This window comes from Zygotorulaspora mrakii, chromosome 2 (assembly GCF_013402915.1).
Source record: "Zygotorulaspora mrakii chromosome 2, complete sequence".
Lineage (NCBI taxonomy): Eukaryota > Fungi > Ascomycota > Saccharomycetes > Saccharomycetales > Saccharomycetaceae > Zygotorulaspora > Zygotorulaspora mrakii.
In genome coordinates, this window is record NC_050720.1 from 1208640 (window position 1) to 1231409 (window position 22770).

Below are 22770 nucleotides of genomic sequence, written 5' to 3' on the forward strand. Positions count from 1 at the left end.
ATTACACCTCTATGTACACTACAAATCTACAATAAAAAAGATTTTCAACTATTATATAATATCACCCATATTATTCAATCTTGAATCCATGGCCTTTCTGTCTGGAACTACCAGATCAACATAACCTTGTAGCTCTTTTTGTAATGATAATAACGCAGTCTCCGCTTGATTTATACGTTCAATATCAGTGGATCTGTTCACGTTGACATATGCTTTTATCAGGTAACCACCTTTAGTTATCTGTAAGCTTCTGTCATTTCTTAGATCCCATAATTTTTGTATATCTAATACCATGTCATTCGCCATGTAAAACTTAACGCCAACGGTAATATATCGATACTCAGGGACGTATCCTAACTCTTTCAAAAAGCTTGATGTTGATGAATTAGTACCTCCAGTGGTCAGAATTATGGACTCAGAAATTGTCTGCATCGACACTTTCCGACTCTTTCCCGCAGCTGGAATATCAGACATGCTCAATGCCCATGGCTCTGCTTCTGGTTCTGACATTGAACTGGCATCAACATCCATCTTTGAATCGTCCCCTAAAGAGGAAGCTCGTTCATACTTTATATCTTGTACATATTTCTCCAGTGCAGAAGGTTCTATAGGCGCTTCCAGTTGCCCTATTTTCTTTAGAAGCTTATGTGACAAAACAGAATCATCTTCGACAATTAAAAACTGCAGTGGCAGACTTTTGCTCACTTTTATTCTATTCAATTCCGTGAGTTGATTTTTTGAGTTCACTCTTTCAAACTCATATGATTTATTTGTCGTCCACACATTCGTAATATTCGCAAACAGCACTGGTGGTGTTCCCGAGAGAATAGACATCGTGGACAAGAATAAGTCATAAGACTTATCGTCTATTGTACCAAATAAGCTCAATTGATGTACCATGACTACTCGAAGGAGGAAAGATTAACCTGTGTTCACTGATTGTTTGTCTTTTCTCTTTTTCTTGTCTTTTCTTCCGGTGGCTTGACATATAACGTATTAACAATTCTCACTCTTCCTGATATTTCTTACAACATTAACTTACAAAATAAGGTATCGCCCACAGAACAAAAGCAAGAGGCATCATGGCTGTAACAGAAATACCAAAGTCTGTGATACAGAAGCTAATATTTTTCACGGTTGCTATGGTTATCTTTCCGCTATCAACGTTTTTCGTTATGCATAATTACACTAATAACAATATCCTAAGTGGTGGTTTAGCTGCTGGTGCAGCCAATTTGGTGCTAATAGGATACATCGTCGCAGCATTTCTTGAGGATTCTGATTCGAGCCCAAAGAAGGATGGCAAGAAGGAGAAATGAGTGCCTAATGAACCACTTTAGATCTTCAAAAAAGACAAATATGCACTTTTTTAACTTGTCTCGACAAAAGGCTATTTATGTGTATGATTATGTAAAATTTATATTTTATGACTTAACTTTTGTTGGATCAGTTACTCTTCTTTAATGGATTAGTTGATTTTTCCAATGCACCGTAACTAATATCTATACTGCCGACCCAAGATATTGCGATAACCAGAAGTACTATCAAAAAGAGAGAGACTAACAAACACATTATCAAACCTTCAGTCCAAATATCACTCAACTTATCATTATCAACAGGTTTTTTTTCGGTGCCTTTACGCTCTTTAAGACCTGTAGACACGCTTGACCATACCTGTAAGGTTGATGATTTTTTCGAATCATTATTTATGTTCAACACAACATCGTCAACGTCGAAAGACATATATTCTTGAGAAACGAACCCAAAAATTGACTCAAGGAATTCGTCCAATTCCACAATATCATATTCAGCATCTTGAAAATCGAACAAAATGACTTGCTTGCCTTCGAGATGCTTGTCATATAGGTGCACTGAGGGTGAAGAGGGCAACTCCAGTATTTCAAAGGTCTCGAATTCAACCATCTTGTTATCGATATGGATCATATGCTGGTTGTTCAATTCGACACTGTCTTGACGATGGAACAGATAAGTCAAAAACGGTAAGCTCTCGTCAAAACGTGAGAACTCTTGTAGTAGAGGGAACTCTTTGAATTGGAATATAACAAGGGGATCCACATCACTCGCACCCTCTACCAAGTCTGAAATACTCTTGACTCCATGTGGATGGCTTTTTGACTTTATAGTAGCATACGTTGTAGAGGCTGTTACTAGCGCTACAAGCTGTAAAAGCACCGCAACGCCAAATAAAAGAGACTTGAGAGACTTGACAACCATAACAAAATATGTTCACGCTGTTACTCCTCGGAGTCCTGATAGTATTCTAGCAACCTTGAATCACCTTGTTGAGATGCGAAGTTACTTCTAGTAGTTCTGATTATAAGCTGCTGCACACTCCCCTTGTGGCTGTAAATCTGGAAGTGAAAAAAAAAGGCAGTCGTTCGATGCGATTTCTACTACACTCTGTCAGGCATCTGGATTGAAGCTAAAACAAGCTAAAACAAGCTAATACAAACTACAATAGTAGTCCACATTGCTTGCAGCACCTCTCGTTAACTGCATATGTCTTCTCTCGTCACTAATCAGTTTTTCGTCATTGCAGCAGGCCGCATTCCTTGTGTAGAAGCGAATTGATCACCAGATATGGTGAATAGTATCGAGGGAGTACCTCACCCAGTAGAGTTGTTGATAGCAAACTACCTTGCGCTAATGGTACAATTGTGACAATAAGTATACATATATACAGGTTAGTGGTTTCTCATATCGTGAAACAAAACAAAACTAAGCTCAACTCTCATGAAAAAGGTGCACATTTTTGTATCGATGAACTACGCTACTAAAAAGATAAACACAATAAGTGAAACTTGTCATGCCCACAGTGCATGGCTTCATCAATCCACGCTTCTGATTTCATTTAGTGAAGTGGATAGCTGTCATTCGACAACTGATACTATAAAATTACTTCATAGACATAAACGTCTCGCAATTATGATGAGCCGAATACTATGTTAAATCGGACTCTATTCTTGTAAAAATATTCTAAATGCAGTCCCTTAATTTGGCTTCAGTATCCGCTTCAACGTACTATTCTTGTGTACTGCAGTCGGCGGCAGTTTAGTATTTTTTCGTCAAAACGTCTTTCGTTGTTGTCTTTCGTTGTTGTATATTCACATTAAATCGTGAGACTCAATGTGGCAGTCTTAGACTTGCTATCAATGGTTCATAGATGCAGGAGTTCAAAAAAGAAGTAGAAATTTCTTCTTCGAACTGTCTTTGCGCATGATTTACTGTCGTGAATGCTGTAGCCCCTAAAAACGGTTTCTGATTGTACTTGGGTCTCCGCTCTGACCGTCCACTGTTGCAATAGTCTTAGTCGAGTCATATTTATAATCTGAATAACAGACATTTATATCTCTCAATTCTAAAAATTGTATCAAGATTATATCGAACAAGTCGAGCGCTTCTTTAAAAATCGCTTGACTTTTGGTGGATATGGCGCTTCTTCGACATAGGCCTTGAACAATTTAGAAAGGAGTCTTTCTCGAGGTTCGAAATTTCTCTCTTTGCTCTTCTCCAGGTGTATGGTATGATATCCATCAGGTCATTAGCGCTTAAAAAACCTCCTAAGTATGCTCATACAGCCTGAGAATTCACACTTTCGCTTAATTACTGCCAAGCAAAAACCGAAATGTTGGTGATTATCGTCTTAACGAGCTTGCGCGTATTGTATTATGAATTTTAGTTGATCTTTGTACATTTTTAAGCTAAGTTTGGGCAAAACTCTGACATATCAGGATACAAATCGATTTAGGGCTTATTCAAGAAAGGATGGGCTGTAAAGTGATAGAAACAGATATGGAAACCCTGGCACCTTGCATAATGAGTTATTCGGATGACTTCTATATGATAGTGGGAGCCCTTGGTTGTTGTCAGTCTTGAGAGCCTTCTCATACTTTTCTATGGACTCTATTGATGCATAAACTGTTGAAATATAAATTGATATTGTAAGATATATTAAAGAGATGACTTATAAGCATCAGAAATAAGACAATTGGTCCGTAAAACAAAATAAACGAAATCAGATGAAGCCCTAACAGAATGTCAATCGATACTGGAAAGATATCGGATGATAATCTATCGCGAGACGTTTACAATTCAGGAATCTGACTACGAAGGAGTCTATGGAATGAACACGAAATAACAGTTGTACTGTGGGTTCTATGGGACTAGAAATGGTGCGATGACGATGAAAATTCTTCGCTCGTCGTCCTCTCTTATGGTTCAATAGGTGCGAAATATTAGGTATAAATACTGACGTATTTTCCAGATATTAATCCAAGTTCAATTAGTTTTATCTCAATTCATGATATAGGAAACCAAGGAATTATATATTGTTGAAATATAAATCGAGATTGTAAGATATATTAAAGAGATGACTTATAAGAATCAGAAAGAGACAATTGGTCTGTAAAACAAAATAAACGAAGTCAGATGAAACCCTAACAGAATGTCAATCGATAATGGAAAGATATCGGATGATAATCTATCACGAGACGTTTACAACTCAGGAGTCTGACTACGAAGGAGTCTATGGCATGGAACATGAAATAACAGTTGTACTGTGGATTCTATGGGACTAGAAATGGTGTGATGACGATGAAAATTCTTCACTCGTCGTCCTCTCTTATGGTTCAATAGGTGCGAAGTATTAGGTATAAATACTGACGTATTTTCCAGATGTTAATCCAAGTTCAATTAGTCTTATCTCAATTCATGATATAGAAAACCAAGGAATTATATATCTCTATAATTGAATATCATAGTATCATCATCAATGTCAAACCAAGTTACTATCGACAACGCCGAAGAAAACATTCTTTATAAATATGGTAGCGCCGCTAAAGTTCCCTTCTCAATGAGTAGAGAAGCGGAGGATTCTTTGTTTACGTCTCGTGAGAAATCAAACTCTTCGGAAATTAGTAACAATGGCACTGATCCCAACTTGAGTGATTCACAAAGAGACTTTCCTTCGTTGCAACCTTCAATCCCGGCCAGTGTTGATAACAAACAGGAAGGTTCCCCTAAATCAAGCGCATACGATGCGGGTTATCAACACACTGGTTCCACACAAGGTTATACTTACCCTTACCCATGGCCGAGTCCATATCCTCCAATTGCGCCACCAATGGTGCCACCAATGGGGAATGGCATGTTCAACTGGAATATGAATGCTGACGGAATAAAATACATTCCGGCCACTAGCTATGAAACATTCATGTACCAGCAAAAACTGCTGAACGATCAGTTCAAGCAATATCGAAAGTTCTATGACCAGAGATCAGAAGATGATACCACTTCTGAGTCCGCTAAAGAGTCTAACAATGAACAAGTGTTACCAGACTTGGATGAGATCAGTAATCCTTCGGAATTTCCCAGATGGATGAGATCATTCAAAAGATTTCTGGAAGACAACAAGCTAGGTGATATCATACCTGACAGATTAAATGAATCTGAGAGGGACGCCACGAAGAGCGAAAAGGCTTTCATCATTAATTCCTTCAAAACATATGTGAAGGAAACAGCCTATCCAAAGAGCGTCAAAGACGCAATAAAAAGAGGACACGACCTGTTCCGAATTATCCTATGTCATGTATCCGAAGACAGTAACCTTAGATCCGCTATATGGAGAGAACTAACCACAATAAGTTACGACGGATCTGAAGATTCATATTACTATACTAGTAGAGTGAAAGAGCTTTATAGTCAACTTAAAGCAACAAATTCCAACATCCCAGAAGACATAATTTGTGAATACCTGCTCAAAAATTTGCACGGTCAATATGCAAAGATTAGGGAGAATCATTACCTGGAATACGACCTGAACACAATCGCAGGCATTTCTAAATGTGTATTGCGCACATATGACAGATTGATAAAAAATAAGAAACATACATCCGAAACATCACCTTCAGTAACAAACAGACATTGTTACAAGTGTTCCTCTGAGGGCCATTTTGCTCCTCAATGCCCAAATGTCAAAGATAAACTACCAAAACACTCCATCAATTCACGAAAGGAGAAAAAGCCTAACTATCGTAAGGGTATCCATAAAATCGGATTCACCAGCGACACAGAGTTACTTAGGCATTCTCCAGAATTCGAAGAAGAAACGTCCGAGTATGACGAAGACACCACAAACTGGTGAACTAGTTGAAGATAACCAACATCTATTGATTGACTCTGGGGCCGCCATATCAGTAATTCGCGACCCAGGCCTCCTTCACAACATTAATAAACACCCCAATATAGGCATAGCTGACGCGCAAGATCGTGAGATCCCCATAAGTGTCAGTGGTGACCTACAGCTAAGCTTCCCGGGTACCTCCATTATTCACACAGAGGCAGTGGCATCTACAGTGCCACATGTCGACATATTGAGCCTCCATGAGCTCCAAAAAAACGGAATCACCGTCGACTTCAACAATTCCCAAGTAACTAATAATAAAGGGAAAATGGTAGCACGGATCAAAAAGATCGGACCTTACTATTGGATACCGGCAAAATATATCCATAAACCACACAAAAAGTTGAACGTCATGAACGTTCAAAAACAACCATTGTTCCCTATGGAATTTATACATCGGCTCCTAGGTCATGTCAACATTAAAACTTTAAGAGATTCCATTAAGCAAGGGATGCTGACAAATTTATCCATGGATGACATAGATTGGTCCGGATACTCTAACTTCCAGTGTGAGGATTGTGTGAGCGGAAAAAGCAAAAAGCACAAACACTTGGTGGGTTCCAGATTGACATACCAAAAATCCTATCAACCCTTCGAGTTCTTGCATACCGATATTTTTGGACCTGTACCTCACATGCCCACATCGTCACCATCATACTTCATGGCATTCACAGATGAAGCCACGAGATTTAGATGGGTTTTTGGCTTGTGGAATAAAGAAGCTGAAACGGTTACCTCAAAGTTTCGCGAACTGGTAAATATGGTTAAAACCCAGTTCAACACAAAGGTACGCAGCTTCCAAATGGACAGAGGATCCGAATATACTAATAAGACAATTCGTAACTTCTTCAAGGAGTACGGAATAATCCCGTGCTACACTTCCGTAGGTGACTCAAAAGCAAACGGAGTAGCTGAACGCCTTAATTATACACTGCTCGATGATTGCCGGACACTGCTTCGCAGTAGCAATCTACCATTACATCTTTGGTTCTATGCAGTGCAGTTCTCGACGCTAATGAGGAACTCATTAATAACGTCCAGTGTTGGCACTTCCTCCAGGGCCAAAGCAGGCCTGACAGGACTAGATGTCAGCACTATTTTACCATTTGGACAACGTGTCATGGTAAATAATCCGCCAAAGAACAAACTTAGACCACGGGGTATAGTGGGATTCGCACTCACACCATCCGCGGAATCCCATGGCTATCTAATATACATCCCATCGAAACATACCGTCACTGACACTACGAACTACCTGATAATTCGGGGTGATCCTCATGACAGGACAGATGACGCCGACGCAGTCATTGCTCCCCTACTTGATCAACTCGAAGCCAGACAGGACGGTGAATTCGATAATAATATGTCCACCCATTCGGGTGGTATGGAAATGGATGTGTCAATCCATTCGGGTGGTACCATTCATCAAAGGCCTGTATCACCAACCCCAACAGCCGATAACCTATCTACCTCGTCGGGTGGTAATGACCCCATCCAAACTGGAACCACAGATACAACTGAAGTCATACCAGAGTATATCCCCGAGGGCAACAATGATGTTCTAGGACCAGACATCCATGATGATCCACCGGAACATACCAATGATGATCCTCCTGAACATACCAGTGACGAGATCGCTGATAATATCGAGGAACATGGTTCAAACATGATCAATGAAGATCCCCGAATCAATCTTCAAAGCGCAAACCATGCTGTCACCTATGATAATACAGAAAGTGACGATCAGCCCACGCAGAATGAACCAACGTCAAACCCCATAAATGATCCAGCAAACGATCACCCATCGTCCGCCATCATTGACAACACTAAGACACCGGATCCAATTCCCGATACCGTCTCAAGAAGAACCATCAATAATGATATTGACCCAAGCAGTGCAATTGCATCCACGGTCGGAATACAGGCATCTGCTTACGATGATGTTGCTCCTACTACGGAAGACGAGCGCACCACATCATCGACCTCCACAGCAGAACTCGATCCACTTCCCAGCGAGGAAGACTCCCCCGTACCAGAGAGTACTACTGTAGCAACTCCCGATAGCGAAACACCTGAGTCTATCTCCAATGTGGGTGGTAACGATCAGTCTCCAGAAGTTAATGCTAAAAGTTTAGAAGAAAGAAAGAATAGAATTTTTCAGTACCGTAATGGCGACATCCCGAGGGTAAAGCCACCAAGTACAAAAAGAAAAAGTAGTTTAGCTCTAGGTGAAATTGAAGATAGGACTCAACGCAAGAGACCAAAGCGTCATATACTTTATGTCAACGCAGTACACTCGAATCCAACTCCTCATGTTAAACCCTCCTTAAGTTACTATGAGGCAATTGTCAATAATGATGATAAAAATGATGCAAAAGGATACAACGAAGCCTACATGAAGGAATATGACCAATTGATCAAAATGAAGACCTGGGATCCTAACAAACCTATAAAAGAAAAGACGATCCCTAGACAACAAATAATAAACTCCATGTTTATTTTCAACACTAAGAGAGATGGAAGGAAGAAATGCAGATTCGTTGCAAGAGGTGACCAGCAGAAGGCTGGAACTTACAAAGAAGACCTCAAAGCAAACACGGTACATCATTACGCACTGATGACCAGTCTCAACATAGCACTAGACAAGAAAATGTTTATCACCCAATTAGACATATCCTCAGCGTACCTATACGCTGAATTGGAAGAAGATCTGTACATCAGAGCACCTCCACACATGAAGCTCAAAGGAAAAGCATTCAAGTTGAACAAGTCACTATATGGACTTAAGCAGAGCGGAGCGAACTGGTACAAGATGATTGGCAGTTACTTAACCAACTCTTGCAACATGACAGAATTAACCGGTTGGCCATGCGTGTTCAAAGATGAAAATGAATGTTTTGTATGCCTCTTTGTAGACGACATGATCGTCCTGTCCAAAGATATCAAGGCAGCAAACAAACTAGTCAAAACTCTAAAGAAAAAGTTCGAGACCAAAGTGATCCACGATGGGAAATTAGACGAAAACAACATGGCCACATACGATATTCTAGGACTGGAAATAGAATATACGTTCGGAAAGAAAATGACAATAGGAATGGAAAACTCCTTAAGCGAAAAGCTTCCACATTTAGGTTTTGATATCGAAAAGGATAACAAGAAGTTTCTTGTGCCAGGCACACCAGGTGAACACATCCACAAAGATAATCTGGTCGTTGAAGAAGACGACTACAAAGAAAAGGTTAAGCAAATGCAGAAGGCTATAGGATTGCTATCATATGTGGGATACAAATATAGATTCGATATTCTATATTACGTGAACATCCTAGCTCAGCATACACTATACCCCTCAGAGCAAGTGGAGAAACTCACCAAACAGCTGTTGAACTTCGTGTGGCAGTCAAAACACAAAAAGCTGATTTGGCATGCCAACAAGCACACCAAGACAAATAGGATTACCGCTATCACTGACGCATCGTTTGCGAATGAAGAAGGATTCCGATCACAATTGGGCCATTACTACTGCCTAAATGGAAAAGTCATCGGTGGGAGATCATCTAGCGAAAAACTGCGTGTCATATCATCTACCGAAGCGGAAATATATGCGGTAAGCGAATCAGTCCCAATGTTACAAGGATTAGCATGCCTAGTAAAACAAATTGATCCATCATCATCACTTAGATCGAAGATATTAACTGACTCAAAACCTACTATATCAATAGTAGAGGACCAAAGTGAAGATTCAAGAGCGTTCAGAAATCGTTTCTTCGGGACACGAGCTTTCAGGTTAAGAGATGAAGCTAGACGCAACGATCTGAAGTTCGAATACATAAAGACAGAAGATAACTATGCGGACATATTGACCAAGCCTACATCAATAGCCATATTCAAGAAGCTTACTCATTCATGGGTGAAATAGCATTATTGAACCATGGGTGGTATGTTGAAATATAAATCGAGATTGTAAGATATATTAAAGAGATGACTTATAAGAATCAGAAAGAGACAATTGGTCTGTAAAACAAAATAAACGAAGTCAGATGAAACCCTAACAGAATGTCAATCGATAATGCAAAGATATCGGATGATAATCTATCACGAGACGTTTACAACTCAGGAGTCTGACTACGAAGGAGTCTATGGCATGGAACATGAAATAACAGTTGTACTGTGGATTCTATGGGACTAGAAATGGTGTGATGACGATGAAAATTCTTCACTCGTCGTCCTCTCTTATGGTTCAATAGGTGCGAAGTATTAGGTATAAATACTGACGTATTTTCCAGATGTTAATCCAAGTTCAATTAGTCTTATCTCAATTCATGATATAGAAAACCAAGGAATTATATATCTCTATAATTGAATATCATAGTATCATCATCAATGTCAAACCAAGTTACTATCGACAACGCCGAAGAAAACATTCTTTATAAATATATATCTCTATAATTGAACATCATAGTATCATCATCAATGTCAAACCAAGTTACTATCGACAACGCCGAAGAAAACATCCTTTCCAAATATCGATTTATATTTTAACATCAACACTCTTCATCTTGAACTTTACGCAGGGTGCAGCTTGTGTTCAGAATACGCTTCATGTCTTATGACTCTGTTTCTATATATGTCTTCTAACAAATAGTCTGGTACTCTGGCCGAGTGGTTTAAGGCGCCAGGTCGAGGTCCTGGTCTCTTCGGAGGCGCGAGTTCGAATCTCGCGGGTATCATAAGAAGTTTCTTTCATTTTTTGCCGGAAGTTTTATTAAAAGCAGACCCTTTATTAAACACTTTTGCTAACATTCATGGCTGTCTTTTTAAATCCATCAAGCACTCGTTAAAGTCGTTTCTTGGTTCTTTTCCCTCTCCTGCATGTTATTCTTATATATCCTCTTCCGAGCATATCATCGCATGGGCAGACAATGAACATTGAAAAATTATATGAACAATGTAAAATAAGAAAGGCAATACAAACTTTTGATTTTGGAGACATAGAGACTATAATTTATCTCAGGAGGTGCCCTCATGTCATTAGATGCTATTAAATTTGACAAGACAGATCCCCGCAAAGCTTCTGTGAACGTATTGGATCAGTTGTTACTTCCATATGTTACCAAATATATATCCATTCACACTATTGATGATGGTTATCGAGTAATTAAAACCATGCAGGTCAGAGGGGCACCTGCCATTGCAATTGTTGGATCACTGTCGATATTGATGGAAGTTCAATTGATTCAAACAGAATCTTACTCTAAGAGTCAATGGTTTTATGATTTGTCCAATTGGGAGGGCGTTCGCACTAGACTCTTGGAAAGGTTAGAATATCTGTTAAGTAGTAGACCTACAGCTGTTAATTTGTTCAATTCGATAAAAAATATCCGTATCGTTCTTTCCAAGGCAGATAATTTGAAGGATTTGGGTACCAAACTATTCGATTACGTGTGCAACTTAATGAACGAAGACCTGACAAATAATGTCAAAATGGGTGATAATGGTGCCAAACATTTGTTGAACAGTTTGATGGAGGAAAATTTTAACGAGAATTTCGCCGTTTTGACAATTTGTAATACGGGTTCTTTAGCAACATCCGGTTATGGTACGGCGCTAGGTGTTATTCGTTCGCTATGGAAAGATGCACAATCGAAAACGGTTGACAAAGTACTATATAAAAAATTGAAATTATGCGATTCGAAAGCAAAGATGACTCATGTTTTCCCACTTGAAACAAGGCCTTACAATCAAGGATCACGTTTGACCGCTTATGAGCTGGTTCACGACTTGATTCCAGCAACATTAATTACCGATAGTTCAATTGCTTATAGAATTCAAACAAGTGAAATTCCTGTAAAAGCTGCATTCGTCGGAGCCGATAGAATAGTACGTAATGGTGATACTGCAAATAAGATTGGTACCTATCAATTGGCGATCGTTTGTAAACAGTTTGGTATTAAATTTTTTGTTGTCGCACCGAAGACAACTATTGATAACGTTACGGAAAATGGCAATGGCATCATTGTAGAGCAAAGAAATCCAAACGAATTTAGATTGGTAAGCGGGACTGTTATTGATCCAAGAACGGAATTGCCGATGTTAGATTCAATTACAAAAGAACCAATACAAGGGAAAGTTGGTATTGCACCGCCAAGCGTTCAAGTTTGGAATCCTTCCTTTGATGTGACACCACATGAATTAATCGATGGTATCATCACTGAAGATGGTGTCTTTACGAAAGATGCCACCGGAAATTTTAATTTAGATAAGCTGTTTGAATAAATAGATAATATACAAGCAGCAGAATTCTGCAATTAATTAAGTCTCGTAGAGGCTACATTTCCCCGTTCATAATGATCCCATATGGTAGAAAAGGTAAAAAAGAAACGAAAACTCCTCATAGGGGGCTCGAACCCCTGACATTTCGGTTGTCCTCGCTTTTGCTTAAAAGCCGAACGCTCTACCAACTGAGCTAACAAGGATGAGTTTTCGTGGTTGGGCTTAATAAATATGTGATATATACAGTGCGTTTTCCGTCATTCCTAGAAGTTGATATCAACATCGGCCTAAGCTCCTAACAGCTAGATCATCGCTGTAGAACTCCGGGTACATAGAACGAATTCAAAAACTATTTATTTAGAAAGAATGTTTTCTTCGGCGTTGTCGATAGTAACTTGGTTTGACATTGATGATAATGCTATGATATTCAATTATAGAGATATATAATTCCTTGGTTTTCTATATCATGAATTGAGATAAAACTGATTGAACTTGGATTAATATCTGGAAAATACGTCAGTATTTATACCTAATACTTCGCGCCTATTGAACCATAAGAGAGGACGACGAGGGAAGAATTTTCATCGTCATCACACCATTTCTAGTCCCATAGAATCCACAGTACAACTGTTATTTCATGTTCCATGCCATAGACTCCTTCGTAGTCAGACTCCTGAGTTGTAAACGTCTCGTGATAGATTATCATCCGATATCTTTCCATTATCGATTGACATTCTGTTAGGGTTTCATCTGACTTCGTTTATTTTGTTTTACAGACCAATTGTCTCTTTCTGATTCTTATAAGTCATCTCTTTAATATATCTTACAATCTCGATTTATATTTCAACAATCTCTTTAATATATCTCACAATATCGATTTATATTTCAACAGAAACTGTTCCCAGCAGCTAGACTTCAGAATCGTGGACGCTTCCTGCTTAAGGCGCCGCTGCGTCCTTCGTGGCCATAACCACCGCTTTTCAATCGAATATAATTATAGGGTTATACGAATGTAATCTATGAACGAATATTTAACAGAACATGGAGCCGGGTGTAGACGGCAGAACGCACTTCAGTTTCTCTTGACTTTGTTGAGAGCATTTTTCTTCATCCTCTCCTCTCGGGCGATCTTGGCTTCGGGGCCTGCCTCCGTATCCAAACAGTAGTCCCACCATCTGAACGAAGAAGCGTAGTTGCCGATGAAGAAGTGATGGTGCAAATCGTGGTGTTCCGCACCCGCCCAGAAGGGCAAAATCTTGTTCAGCGACCAAGGGAAGTCGTATCCCGAGTGCGCATCGACCGCCTGGAAAAGTCTCAGCGCTATCCACAGCGACAACGTGAAAAGATGCAGCTCGCCCGTGTACATCACGTACAGAATGGGCATCCCAACAGTCCCGAATCCAAGCGTCATGGTCTCGACAGGGTGCGCGTACTCCGCGGCCATACCAAAGGGCGCGGCGTATCTGTGGTGCTGCTTGTGAATGTACTTATAGAAAACACCGTAGTGGAACAGCCTGTGCGCCCAGTAGTGCCACACGTCCTCCAGCACGAAGAACAACGCAATCTCGAGCGCCATCTTCTTGACACTGGGAAACGGCACCGCAACAGAGATGCCCAGCTTCTCGCACAGCGGGTGGAACGTCCAGATCGGAATCGCCTCCACGAGGAAGTGCGACAGCAGCACCGACTTGAAGCAGTGCCACTGCTCCTTGACGCTTGGAATCTTCGTGGGCTGGATCTTGTACCTTCTGAACCACGGAATCTGGTCGATGATCATCCATGGAAGCGATCTGAAAAAATACATAAACTCGTGCAGCAAAAAAAACATCAGCCCGGTCGCCAAAACGTCATTGTTCATAAACGCGTACCACGACGCCCAGTACGTCTCGGCAAACGACAGTTGCGGCTGCAACTCGTAGACATTCGCCAACGTTTTTGTGTAAGAGGGAGCACGAACTAGTTCAACTAGTGATTGATTACCGAAAACAGCTGACATATGCGATGCACACTGTTTAGCTGGCGGGCGGCTGGCGGCTGGCGGTCTTCGGAGGCAAGAATAGACGAGATGACACAACTCTGTCAGACTCTCTGTCACGTTCTATATCACTATGTCCGAACCTCCAATCGACGTCCCGCCTCAGCTGCGAGGGAGAGGAATCAATTTAATATATATATGTGCGAAGAGCTGTGTCGTTTAGAGGCAACAGCGATGGTTGCAATATGTCCTGAACGGGATAGCAAGCCAGCGAGCAATGTGCCTTAAACGAGCGACATACTCGACCGATACAGCGATACGGGTTACCGTTTCGTACGATGTGCGCTGTGCGCCCACACGCCGCTGCCGCCTCGAGATTGCGATGTGCAGGGGTGTCTGAAACGAGATACGATATACCCGAAACGACGTGGCCGGGCAGAATGCGCATCGGGGTGGCGAATCCGGACATCTCGTGCGCGGTGATGCAGCGACCGGCTGCCGTGCGCGGTGATGTGTCCGCCGGACTGGGGCAGCTCACGCGGAGGGGCCCCTGTCCGGCGGCAAAAAGAGGCGGCCGCGGTGCACGGGTGTCGCCGCGCACGACGCGAAAACGCGACACGTCAGCTTTCCGCACACGCGGCGCCCGCCGCGCTGGCTGCAAATTGGCGCGCTGGTCGCGTGGCCGTCTGGCCCACAGCGCAGCAGCCACTGTGCTCCGCCGGGCCTACGTGGCACTTGTTACGTGGCGCGTTTCGGGTCTCGATCTTGAGATGTCGCTCGGTCTTGACACTCGTGGCGGGAAAGGCAGTGGAAGTGCATGTCGTGTCATGTGCATGTCGTGTCGTATGCCGGTGGAAACTAATATAAACAACAGTTTCTCCAAGCGACGGAAGTATATCTGAGGCCACTCCTCTCTCTTGCTAGAAAAGCTCCTTGATTGGCAATCGTTCGACATTCGCTATTAGTCAAGGTCGCAAGGTCGCAAGGTTCTCGCTCGCACAGTCGCATTAGATAATGAAAGGTTTAATTTTAGTAGGTGGTTACGGTACAAGGTTGAGACCATTGACACTAACGGTGCCAAAGCCTCTGGTGGAGTTTGGTAACAGACCCATGATTCTGCACCAGATCGAGGCTCTGGCCAACGCAGGGGTCACAGACATCGTTCTGGCCGTCAACTACAGACCGGAGGTGATGGTGGAGACGCTGAAGAAGTACGAGAAGGAGTACGGTGTCTCGATCACGTTTTCCGTGGAGACGGAGCCATTGGGCACGGCGGGTCCTTTGAAGCTGGCCGAGGCGGTTTTGAAAAAGGACAAGTCGCCGTTCTTCGTGCTGAACTCGGATGTCATCTGTGACTACCCCTTCGAGGAGCTGGCCAAGTTCCACAAGGCGCACGGAGGCCAGGGTACCATTGTCGCCACCAAGGTCGACGAGCCATCCAAGTACGGTGTCATCGTGCACGACATCGCAACGCCAAATCTGATCGACAGGTTTGTGGAGAAGCCGGTCGAGTTCGTCGGTAACAGAATCAACGCAGGTCTGTACATTTTGAACCCGGAGGTCATCGACTTGATCGACTTGAAGCCAACCTCGATCGAAAAGGAGACTTTCCCGATCCTCGTCGAGCAAAAATCGCTATATTCGTTCGACTTGGAAGGCTACTGGATGGATGTGGGTCAGCCAAAGGACTTCCTTTCTGGTTCCGTCCTGTACTTGAACTCCTTGTCGAAGAGACACCCCGAGAGATTGGCCACTGGCCCCAATATCGTCGGTAACGTTCTTGTTGACCCAAGTGCCAAGATCAGCGAAACAGCTAAAGTTGGTCCTGACGTCGTTATTGGTCCAAACGTTACCATTGGTGATGGTGTGAGAATCACAAGATCTGTGGTTCTCTCGAACTCGACTATCAGAAACCACTCACTGGTTAAATCGACTATTGTCGGCTGGTCGTCTACCGTCGGTCAATGGTGTCGTCTGGAAGGTGTTACCGTATTGGGTGATGATGTCGAAGTTAAAGATGAAGTTTACATCAATGGAGGTAAAGTTTTGCCTCACAAGTCAATTTCTGCTAATGTTCCTAAAGAAGCTATTATTATGTAACCAGAAGAAAATAAATTTACCTTTAGAAATATATATAATACTAATAATATCAGATAGAATATACCCGTAACTTGTAAATCAGCTTCTAATGTTTAATTGTTCGTTTGAGAATACCCCCGTTTTGTTTAATTACTCTATTATTTGGTTAAACTCTCCAAAATAATATCAAGACACTCATCGACTTCCTCTGGGTTTATCTCCGTCCCCTCGCTTATCATTTTGCGATACTTATGAACCTTCGTGTTGTCCTCAGTGGTTTGAATTATTCTGTCTAATTTACTCTTTTGTCCTATTTGTAAAAGACTCAATTCGATAACAAATTTGAGCCTTTCCTCCAGACTATTAGTAGTGTCATTCTTAAAATTATCATGTTCTGTCTCTTCTTCTTTCATTAAATGGTTCAAATTTAACCATTGCCGCTTCTGTAAGAGTTTCATTAATGCAATTTTGTCGGCACAAACCTGTTGCTTCAATTTATTGGTTTCTTCATTTTCGTGTTTAATCTTATTATTACAGTCGTCCGTATTTTCAACTTGTAAAGTTTCCATCGTTCTTATCTTGACCGATTGAATCGTTTTACTCATGTCATGCAGGGTCTTTTCCAACATCTTGATTTCGTTCTCCCTTTTAAGATATAATTCGTTATAGCCTTCGGAGCATTGTCTCAAGGATGAAATCATCTCAGGTATATATCTTGATATTCGTGTTGCTGCTTGTGATGCGAACATTATATATTCCGACATTCCTGTTGTTGTGGTTAATGGGGTCATTGATCCATTATTTGGTGATCCAGGTTTACCAATCCCATTAATATTATTACTATTATGGTTGTTGCTATTGTTATTGTTACTATTCAGTAAAAAATTCCCATTAGAATTCATTTGTGACTGATTTCTTGTAAAAATTGGTTCATACTGTTCATTCATGATTTCATTCGCTGTAACTCGTTCCCTATTTGTTATTGTACTTAGTGCCCCATTGTTGATTAAGGTATTGAAAAAAACTTTGTCTCCATTCTTAGCAGCGATATGCGTTGCAGTATCACCATTTTGATCTTGACTATTCAATAATAACTCAATCCTGTACTGCGGAGAAAAATCTTTTAATTTTGATAGCACCGTGTCTAAGTAGTATACCGTGGATGGCGTTGATGATTTCCTTTTGACAATATGATGCAAAACCGTTTGCATTTCCGAATCAACATCAAATACTGTATCGCGTAAAAAATCAAAAATTTTTGGAAAGGTCCTTGCAGAATATGAATTATGAAACATTGAACTTCTCATCAATGCTGTTTGTCCTTGTGAATTAGTTGATCGTATATTAGTTCCAGCTCTTACTAACGCTTCAGCTATAGGCAAATTGCCCATAGCACAAGCCCAATGGAAAGCTGTATGTAATTCCGGATCAATTGGTGCATCAATGTAAGGTGCACTTTGTGGCGGCGGTAACAATAGTTCCGTAGGTACAGACTTATTTGATCTTACTTCACTAGAAATGAAGTAATCAACCAGTTTTGATAAATAAGAATTCACTTTATCATGAATATCAGAGCTTTGTGGCCTTGATTGTAATGAATACCTGGGTATTGTTGATATTATTGGAGAAGTCCCAGCACTTCCGAACCTTTGGTCAAATGGATTCGCTTCTGATAATTCACTAGGTGATGAAGTTATTGATGGTGAGGAGTTTGATGATTGTATTGAACCATGCTGTCCTATTTTCTTATTGTTTTGATAGGTAATATTATTCAAATCTGATTGCTGATCATTCGTCAAGTGTCCTTGAACTTGTTGCTCTATATCACTCGATAATCCGTCATCAATCTCTAACTCTTGAAATCTACCTTTTTGTTTCACAGAAAAATCTTCAGAATCAAAATCTTCACCCAAAGAGTCCAAATTTCCTGTTTTTATTGAAGGTAATTGTGTTGTGGCAATTGATGAATTCGGTATACTTGGGCGAGGATATGCTAGCTCACTCTGTGATCTTCGCAGCGTTCCACCAAGTTTCCTTTTACCCTTCACTCCTGTTGCAGGTCTTCCTCTTTTCCTGGGCACCGCTGAATTTGCGATATCTATTCCTGATGTGAGATTTGTCGGGGTTGATGAATTACTTTTGTTTGCATCAGTCATTGCCGAAGTACTTGCGCTTTTCATGGCTTTCTTCCTTGTGGAGTCCGTCCTAGAGGCATGATGATGTTTTGGAGCTTGTGGCGGCGATGCAGAACCATCATTTCTTGTGAAATCAAATAGCGGACCCAATTCTTCATGTACATCAAATTTCTCGGCAAGTCTCCTAGCTATATTTAGGGGAACCCATGTTCCTTGATATTTTCCGAATCCACCCTGAACTTTTTCATGGACCTCTTTAATTACCTCCTTCTCCAATATCCTGGTCCTTTTGGCCTTGGCAAACTTAGCAGCCTTCAATATGTGCGTAGCATTAACCCAGTCGTCATTTTTCCTTTTCATTACCGATCCAGTCGGATGTATGAATTCATACACATCCACCCCGGAATATTTGGCAGAGTATATCTGATTACCTGACATAGTCAATTACCTCTCTCAATGGGGGCTATTTTGAATTAAATGCGATTTGTTTTTACGTCGTATTACCGAAATTGAGCGCACTAAAAAATGACGGAAAAGAAACACCTCTGTGGCACCTCTTATATAGACACTCCTTTATTCTTTTAATTAAACCTATGAAAACACTTACTAGTATTACTGTTGTTATGTTTGAATCAATAAGTTGTGCCGTTTGTTCTCTCAATCCCTCATCCATTTCCATCCTTTGTTTTCATCAGGTTACCCGGTATGATGAACACACTTATAAGGGCCATACCATGCGGTGGTAAGTTTATTGAGATAATGGAAAAATAAGAGAAAACAAATCATCAATTGTGGCACAAGCACCTATTCAAATACAGAGCGTTGGTGTTCTACTCAATTGCTATTTTAAAGGGGTAAATAACATCATGCACAGTGCAAGGCAAGTCTAATCATCTCTTGAGTTTTCAGGGGAGCATTTAACTGGTATCTTTAAATCGGTGGCTCCCGTGGCGAAAGAACTTAAAGAATGGGATTTGCAGCCAATCTTAAGTGAAAGGCTACAGCAAATGGACAAGTCTACATTATAGCTACAGGAATTTGAGCCTGCGTCCTGTCGCGGAAACCAGCATCGTTTATGTATAGGGCTTGCCTCTATGCGGACGTCGGCGGCTAAAAAAAGAGAATGAAAGCATTGATTTGCATCTCTTATGTCGATTTTTACATTGCACCTATCTCTTTCTATAGCCTGAGTGTGTATGTAGAGTAAGTATCGAATGGTGACCAAAAGATAAGAGCTTCTATAAGTGCAAATGAGGGAGAATCAAGTAATATTTAAAGTGCCACCACAATCCTTTCAATCTTGAGAAAAATTCGATTTTAAGACAGAAAGTAACATTATAAAGCAATTTTGCTGGAAGCTTGACCCAGAAGTGCCTCAGTATTGAGCAAGTCAAATCATTCATTAATGCATGGTGATAAGTTCTGCAGAGTGACAAATCATACCGAAACCTTCGGTTAAGACTGGCCAGATACTTACTGCACCATTCGAGCTGCTCTAAACTGATACTGTCAGTAATTTGTTATACTAAATAATTAATATGGATATTTATATAAAATGCATTTGTACCCGCCAATGCCTGTAGTCTTAATTATTCCAAAAGTATGTCCCTTAGTTTTCCGATATCATGTAAACTGAAGTGCAACTCGTTCAAGAAAAAATGCTCGACAGATTTGTACTTCTCATTGAAGTCGTCAATAAACCAGCGCATAGCTTCATACCTCGATGACAAAAGTGTTTTGCACATCTTTTCTGGAGTCAGTTTATACATTTCTGTTAGTCTTTCAGAATCCTTTCCCAGCATAGTGTAGTACAAGTCACCTCTCGCTTCCAACTTCTTCAATAGCTTCACTTCAGTCTTTAACCCAATTGTGGTCAATTCGTAATCCTTAGCAATTGTGTCATCATCAACACCTAAGATTGATAAGAGTAGCATACCCAAAATACCTGTTCTGTCCTTACCGGCGGTACAATGAAATACTAATGCACTTTTAGAGTGACAGCTGCCTGCCAAGATATATTGAAAAAATTTTCTCATCGAATCCAATGAATTTCTTAAGACTATCATATACGCCTTGGGGAAGCTATAAGATGATACTAAAAGACCTTGATAATGTTCAGCCATGACATCTGGTGACATACTTGCGTTACTGTTGAACGAAATATTCTCCACTAAATTAGGAATATCAATAGAGATTACCCCATTCTCCACAGATTCGGTACTCGATCTCAAATCAAAAACACGTTTTATGTTAAGTTTGTAATTGAAATATGCTTCAGCTTCTTTCGTAATGTCGCATGGGTTTGCACAACGATATATGCAACAGGTTTTAACTCTTCTGTTGTGAAACATTGTTGAATAGCCACCCAGATCTCTGAAGTTCGAAATCTTAGAAAAATCATATGGCAAGGGCCAACGTGGACTGATATCAGCTGGATTGATACTTGCACCCAGAATATATTTAGTTTTTTTGTAAAATCTATCCAATTGATTTTCCCATGATAAAAAGTCGCTTATTTTATCAACAAGGACATAGCAATAGTTGACCAGTCCCTTGCGGAATGGCAAATTCAGAGGATTGGGATCAGCAGGTAGACCGTAATAGTTATGATCGGCCCCAGGAACAATTTCTAAAGTATGCCTACCGCAGAAAAGGTTTGAGTATTTACCAGCTGCGTCGCTGGGGATAACACTATCCTCACTACCGTAGCATGATAAAACCCAGGTTTTAGAACTTATTTCACTGAATTTCTTAGTATCCAAATTAATTGCACTCAGAGTCTCGGCTTTTGGAATCCAACTTTTAACAGTTGTTCCATGACGAGCTAAATCGCACCAAAACCCGCCTTCTTTCCGCCACTCAATTGAATTTTTCAATCTCTTATGCAACAATCCCTGTCCGTCAAATCTGCCAGAAGAATTGACAAGATTCGCGACGTGCTTTTCAGGATATGCCCTGGCAAACTCAAACATCGCCAATACACCGCGTGAATGTGCAACAATTGTATCCAATGAAAGCTTCATACCGCAAACCCGTTCGCAGAGCACTTTATCGTTAACAAAGTCGTATACTGTAGCAACATCCTCCACATCCTGCTGAATGCTACGACCAACTGTCGCATCTCTGTTGTCCTCAGAGTCCCCCATTCCGCGAAAGTCAATTCTAAGCACGAAGTACCCCAGCTTACTCAGCTTCGCTGCAAGCAGAGGTTGGTAAGTGGCATTTTTGTGCGACTGGTGTCCATGCACCAGCAGCACCAGCCGATGCTGGGGCAGCCCGTAATCGTCTTGGTGCTGCAACCGTTCACTCAAACTGTCATACTGCATAGACTTAGGGTGGCTCAAAATCCCGGCTATCCCCTCTTTCGAATGGTACTTCCCATTCTTCAAGAAGACAAGCTGCTCGTTGGCATCAAGCGATACATGTGATGGCACATTATCAACAATAGTGCAGCTAATATTCTCCTTGGCCTCCACGCCGTCTCCACGAATTCCCATTTTTTCCAGATTAATAAACTCTACCGATCAGATCTACAGAGTAGCCTTAACTAGATAGTTGCTATCGCCTTGATTGTGTCACAATTTCAGCTATAATTTACACAATGGCTCATCTTTCTATGTATCTTGATGGAGTTTGCGGATTTTTTTGTCAATTTGAAGTCAAAATCGAAGCTTTTCCTAAAATGTGCACAAATACCTTCTTTGGGGCATACATGAGGGGAATTACCCCATTAGGCTGTTCGATATTTCTGATTGGTAATTCGAACCCTTTTGGGAGATTCTGTGATTACTTTTGTAAAAGACCTTTCAGCCGGAGTTCGAAACGGCTCATGGTCCTTTTTTCATTTTTTTCATTTTTTTTTTTTCATTTTCTCTTTTTTGGTTTATTTCAACATGTCAAGAATGATATATGGCTAAGATGGAGATCTATACGAGGAGCTCGAGATGCATGGCAGATGCTTTTCATTTCTCATCTTGTATTCAGTTTGTGAATATACTTGGCTTGCATTTATTGTTTACATGCCTGCGCATTAGTTTGTGGGAGGGGTGGAACGAGGCGTCTCAGTAGCATATTGAAGTCGAAGGGAACCATCTTGAACTGCGTAAGAA

At 40.9% G+C, this 22770-nt stretch overlaps 10 protein-coding genes and 2 non-coding genes across 12 annotated transcripts; 6 read left to right on the top strand and 6 right to left on the bottom strand.

The window, feature by feature from the left end:
• Positions 1–51: 51 nt before the first annotated feature.
• SRB5 (Srb5p) lies at positions 52–900 on the bottom strand (the record flags this gene model as incomplete). The annotated part of the gene is made up of 1 exon (XM_037287404.1): positions 52–900. One exon carries the CDS (start codon positions 898–900, stop codon positions 52–54), a length of 849 nt encoding a protein of 282 aa, XP_037143299.1.
• A 182-nt stretch (positions 901–1082) lies between these two features.
• Positions 1083–1319, top strand: VMA21 (Vma21p; the record flags this gene model as incomplete). Its single annotated transcript, XM_037287405.1, has 1 exon — positions 1083–1319. The coding sequence occupies one exon, from the start codon at positions 1083–1085 to the stop codon at positions 1317–1319; it is 237 nt and encodes a 78-aa protein (XP_037143300.1).
• Positions 1320–1446: 127 nt separating this feature from the next.
• On the bottom strand, positions 1447–2235 carry VOA1 (Voa1p; the record flags this gene model as incomplete). The annotated part of the gene is made up of 1 exon (XM_037287406.1): positions 1447–2235. The coding sequence occupies one exon, from the start codon at positions 2233–2235 to the stop codon at positions 1447–1449; it is 789 nt and encodes a 262-aa protein (XP_037143301.1).
• Positions 2236–5990: 3755 nt separating this feature from the next.
• Positions 5991–10118, top strand: HG535_0B06190 (uncharacterized protein; the record flags this gene model as incomplete). The annotated part of the gene is made up of 1 exon (XM_037287407.1): positions 5991–10118. One exon carries the CDS (start codon positions 5991–5993, stop codon positions 10116–10118), a length of 4128 nt encoding a protein of 1375 aa, XP_037143302.1.
• A 729-nt stretch (positions 10119–10847) lies between these two features.
• Positions 10848–10929, top strand: HG535_0Btrna4L. The gene has a single exon. It is a non-coding gene; the product is annotated as a tRNA-Leu (tRNA).
• Positions 10930–11224: 295 nt separating this feature from the next.
• MRI1 (S-methyl-5-thioribose-1-phosphate isomerase MRI1) lies at positions 11225–12475 on the top strand (the record flags this gene model as incomplete). The annotated part of the gene is made up of 1 exon (XM_037287408.1): positions 11225–12475. The coding sequence occupies one exon, from the start codon at positions 11225–11227 to the stop codon at positions 12473–12475; it is 1251 nt and encodes a 416-aa protein (XP_037143303.1).
• Positions 12476–12586: 111 nt separating this feature from the next.
• On the bottom strand, positions 12587–12675 carry HG535_0Btrna7K. The gene is given in 2 exon segments: positions 12587–12623; positions 12638–12675. It is a non-coding gene; the product is annotated as a tRNA-Lys (tRNA).
• Positions 12676–13544: 869 nt separating this feature from the next.
• Positions 13545–14468, bottom strand: HG535_0B06210 (sterol desaturase family protein; the record flags this gene model as incomplete). Its single annotated transcript, XM_037287409.1, has 1 exon — positions 13545–14468. One exon carries the CDS (start codon positions 14466–14468, stop codon positions 13545–13547), a length of 924 nt encoding a protein of 307 aa, XP_037143304.1.
• A 317-nt stretch (positions 14469–14785) lies between these two features.
• HG535_0B06220 (uncharacterized protein) lies at positions 14786–15349 on the top strand (the record flags this gene model as incomplete). The annotated part of the gene is made up of 1 exon (XM_037287410.1): positions 14786–15349. One exon carries the CDS (start codon positions 14786–14788, stop codon positions 15347–15349), a length of 564 nt encoding a protein of 187 aa, XP_037143305.1.
• Positions 15350–15461: 112 nt separating this feature from the next.
• PSA1 (mannose-1-phosphate guanylyltransferase) lies at positions 15462–16547 on the top strand (the record flags this gene model as incomplete). Its single annotated transcript, XM_037287411.1, has 1 exon — positions 15462–16547. The coding sequence occupies one exon, from the start codon at positions 15462–15464 to the stop codon at positions 16545–16547; it is 1086 nt and encodes a 361-aa protein (XP_037143306.1).
• A 137-nt stretch (positions 16548–16684) lies between these two features.
• On the bottom strand, positions 16685–19099 carry MBP1 (transcription factor MBP1; the record flags this gene model as incomplete). The annotated part of the gene is made up of 1 exon (XM_037287412.1): positions 16685–19099. One exon carries the CDS (start codon positions 19097–19099, stop codon positions 16685–16687), a length of 2415 nt encoding a protein of 804 aa, XP_037143307.1.
• Positions 19100–20250: 1151 nt separating this feature from the next.
• HG535_0B06250 (uncharacterized protein) lies at positions 20251–22158 on the bottom strand (the record flags this gene model as incomplete). Its single annotated transcript, XM_037287413.1, has 1 exon — positions 20251–22158. One exon carries the CDS (start codon positions 22156–22158, stop codon positions 20251–20253), a length of 1908 nt encoding a protein of 635 aa, XP_037143308.1.
• Between the last annotated feature and the right edge of the window lie 612 nt (positions 22159–22770).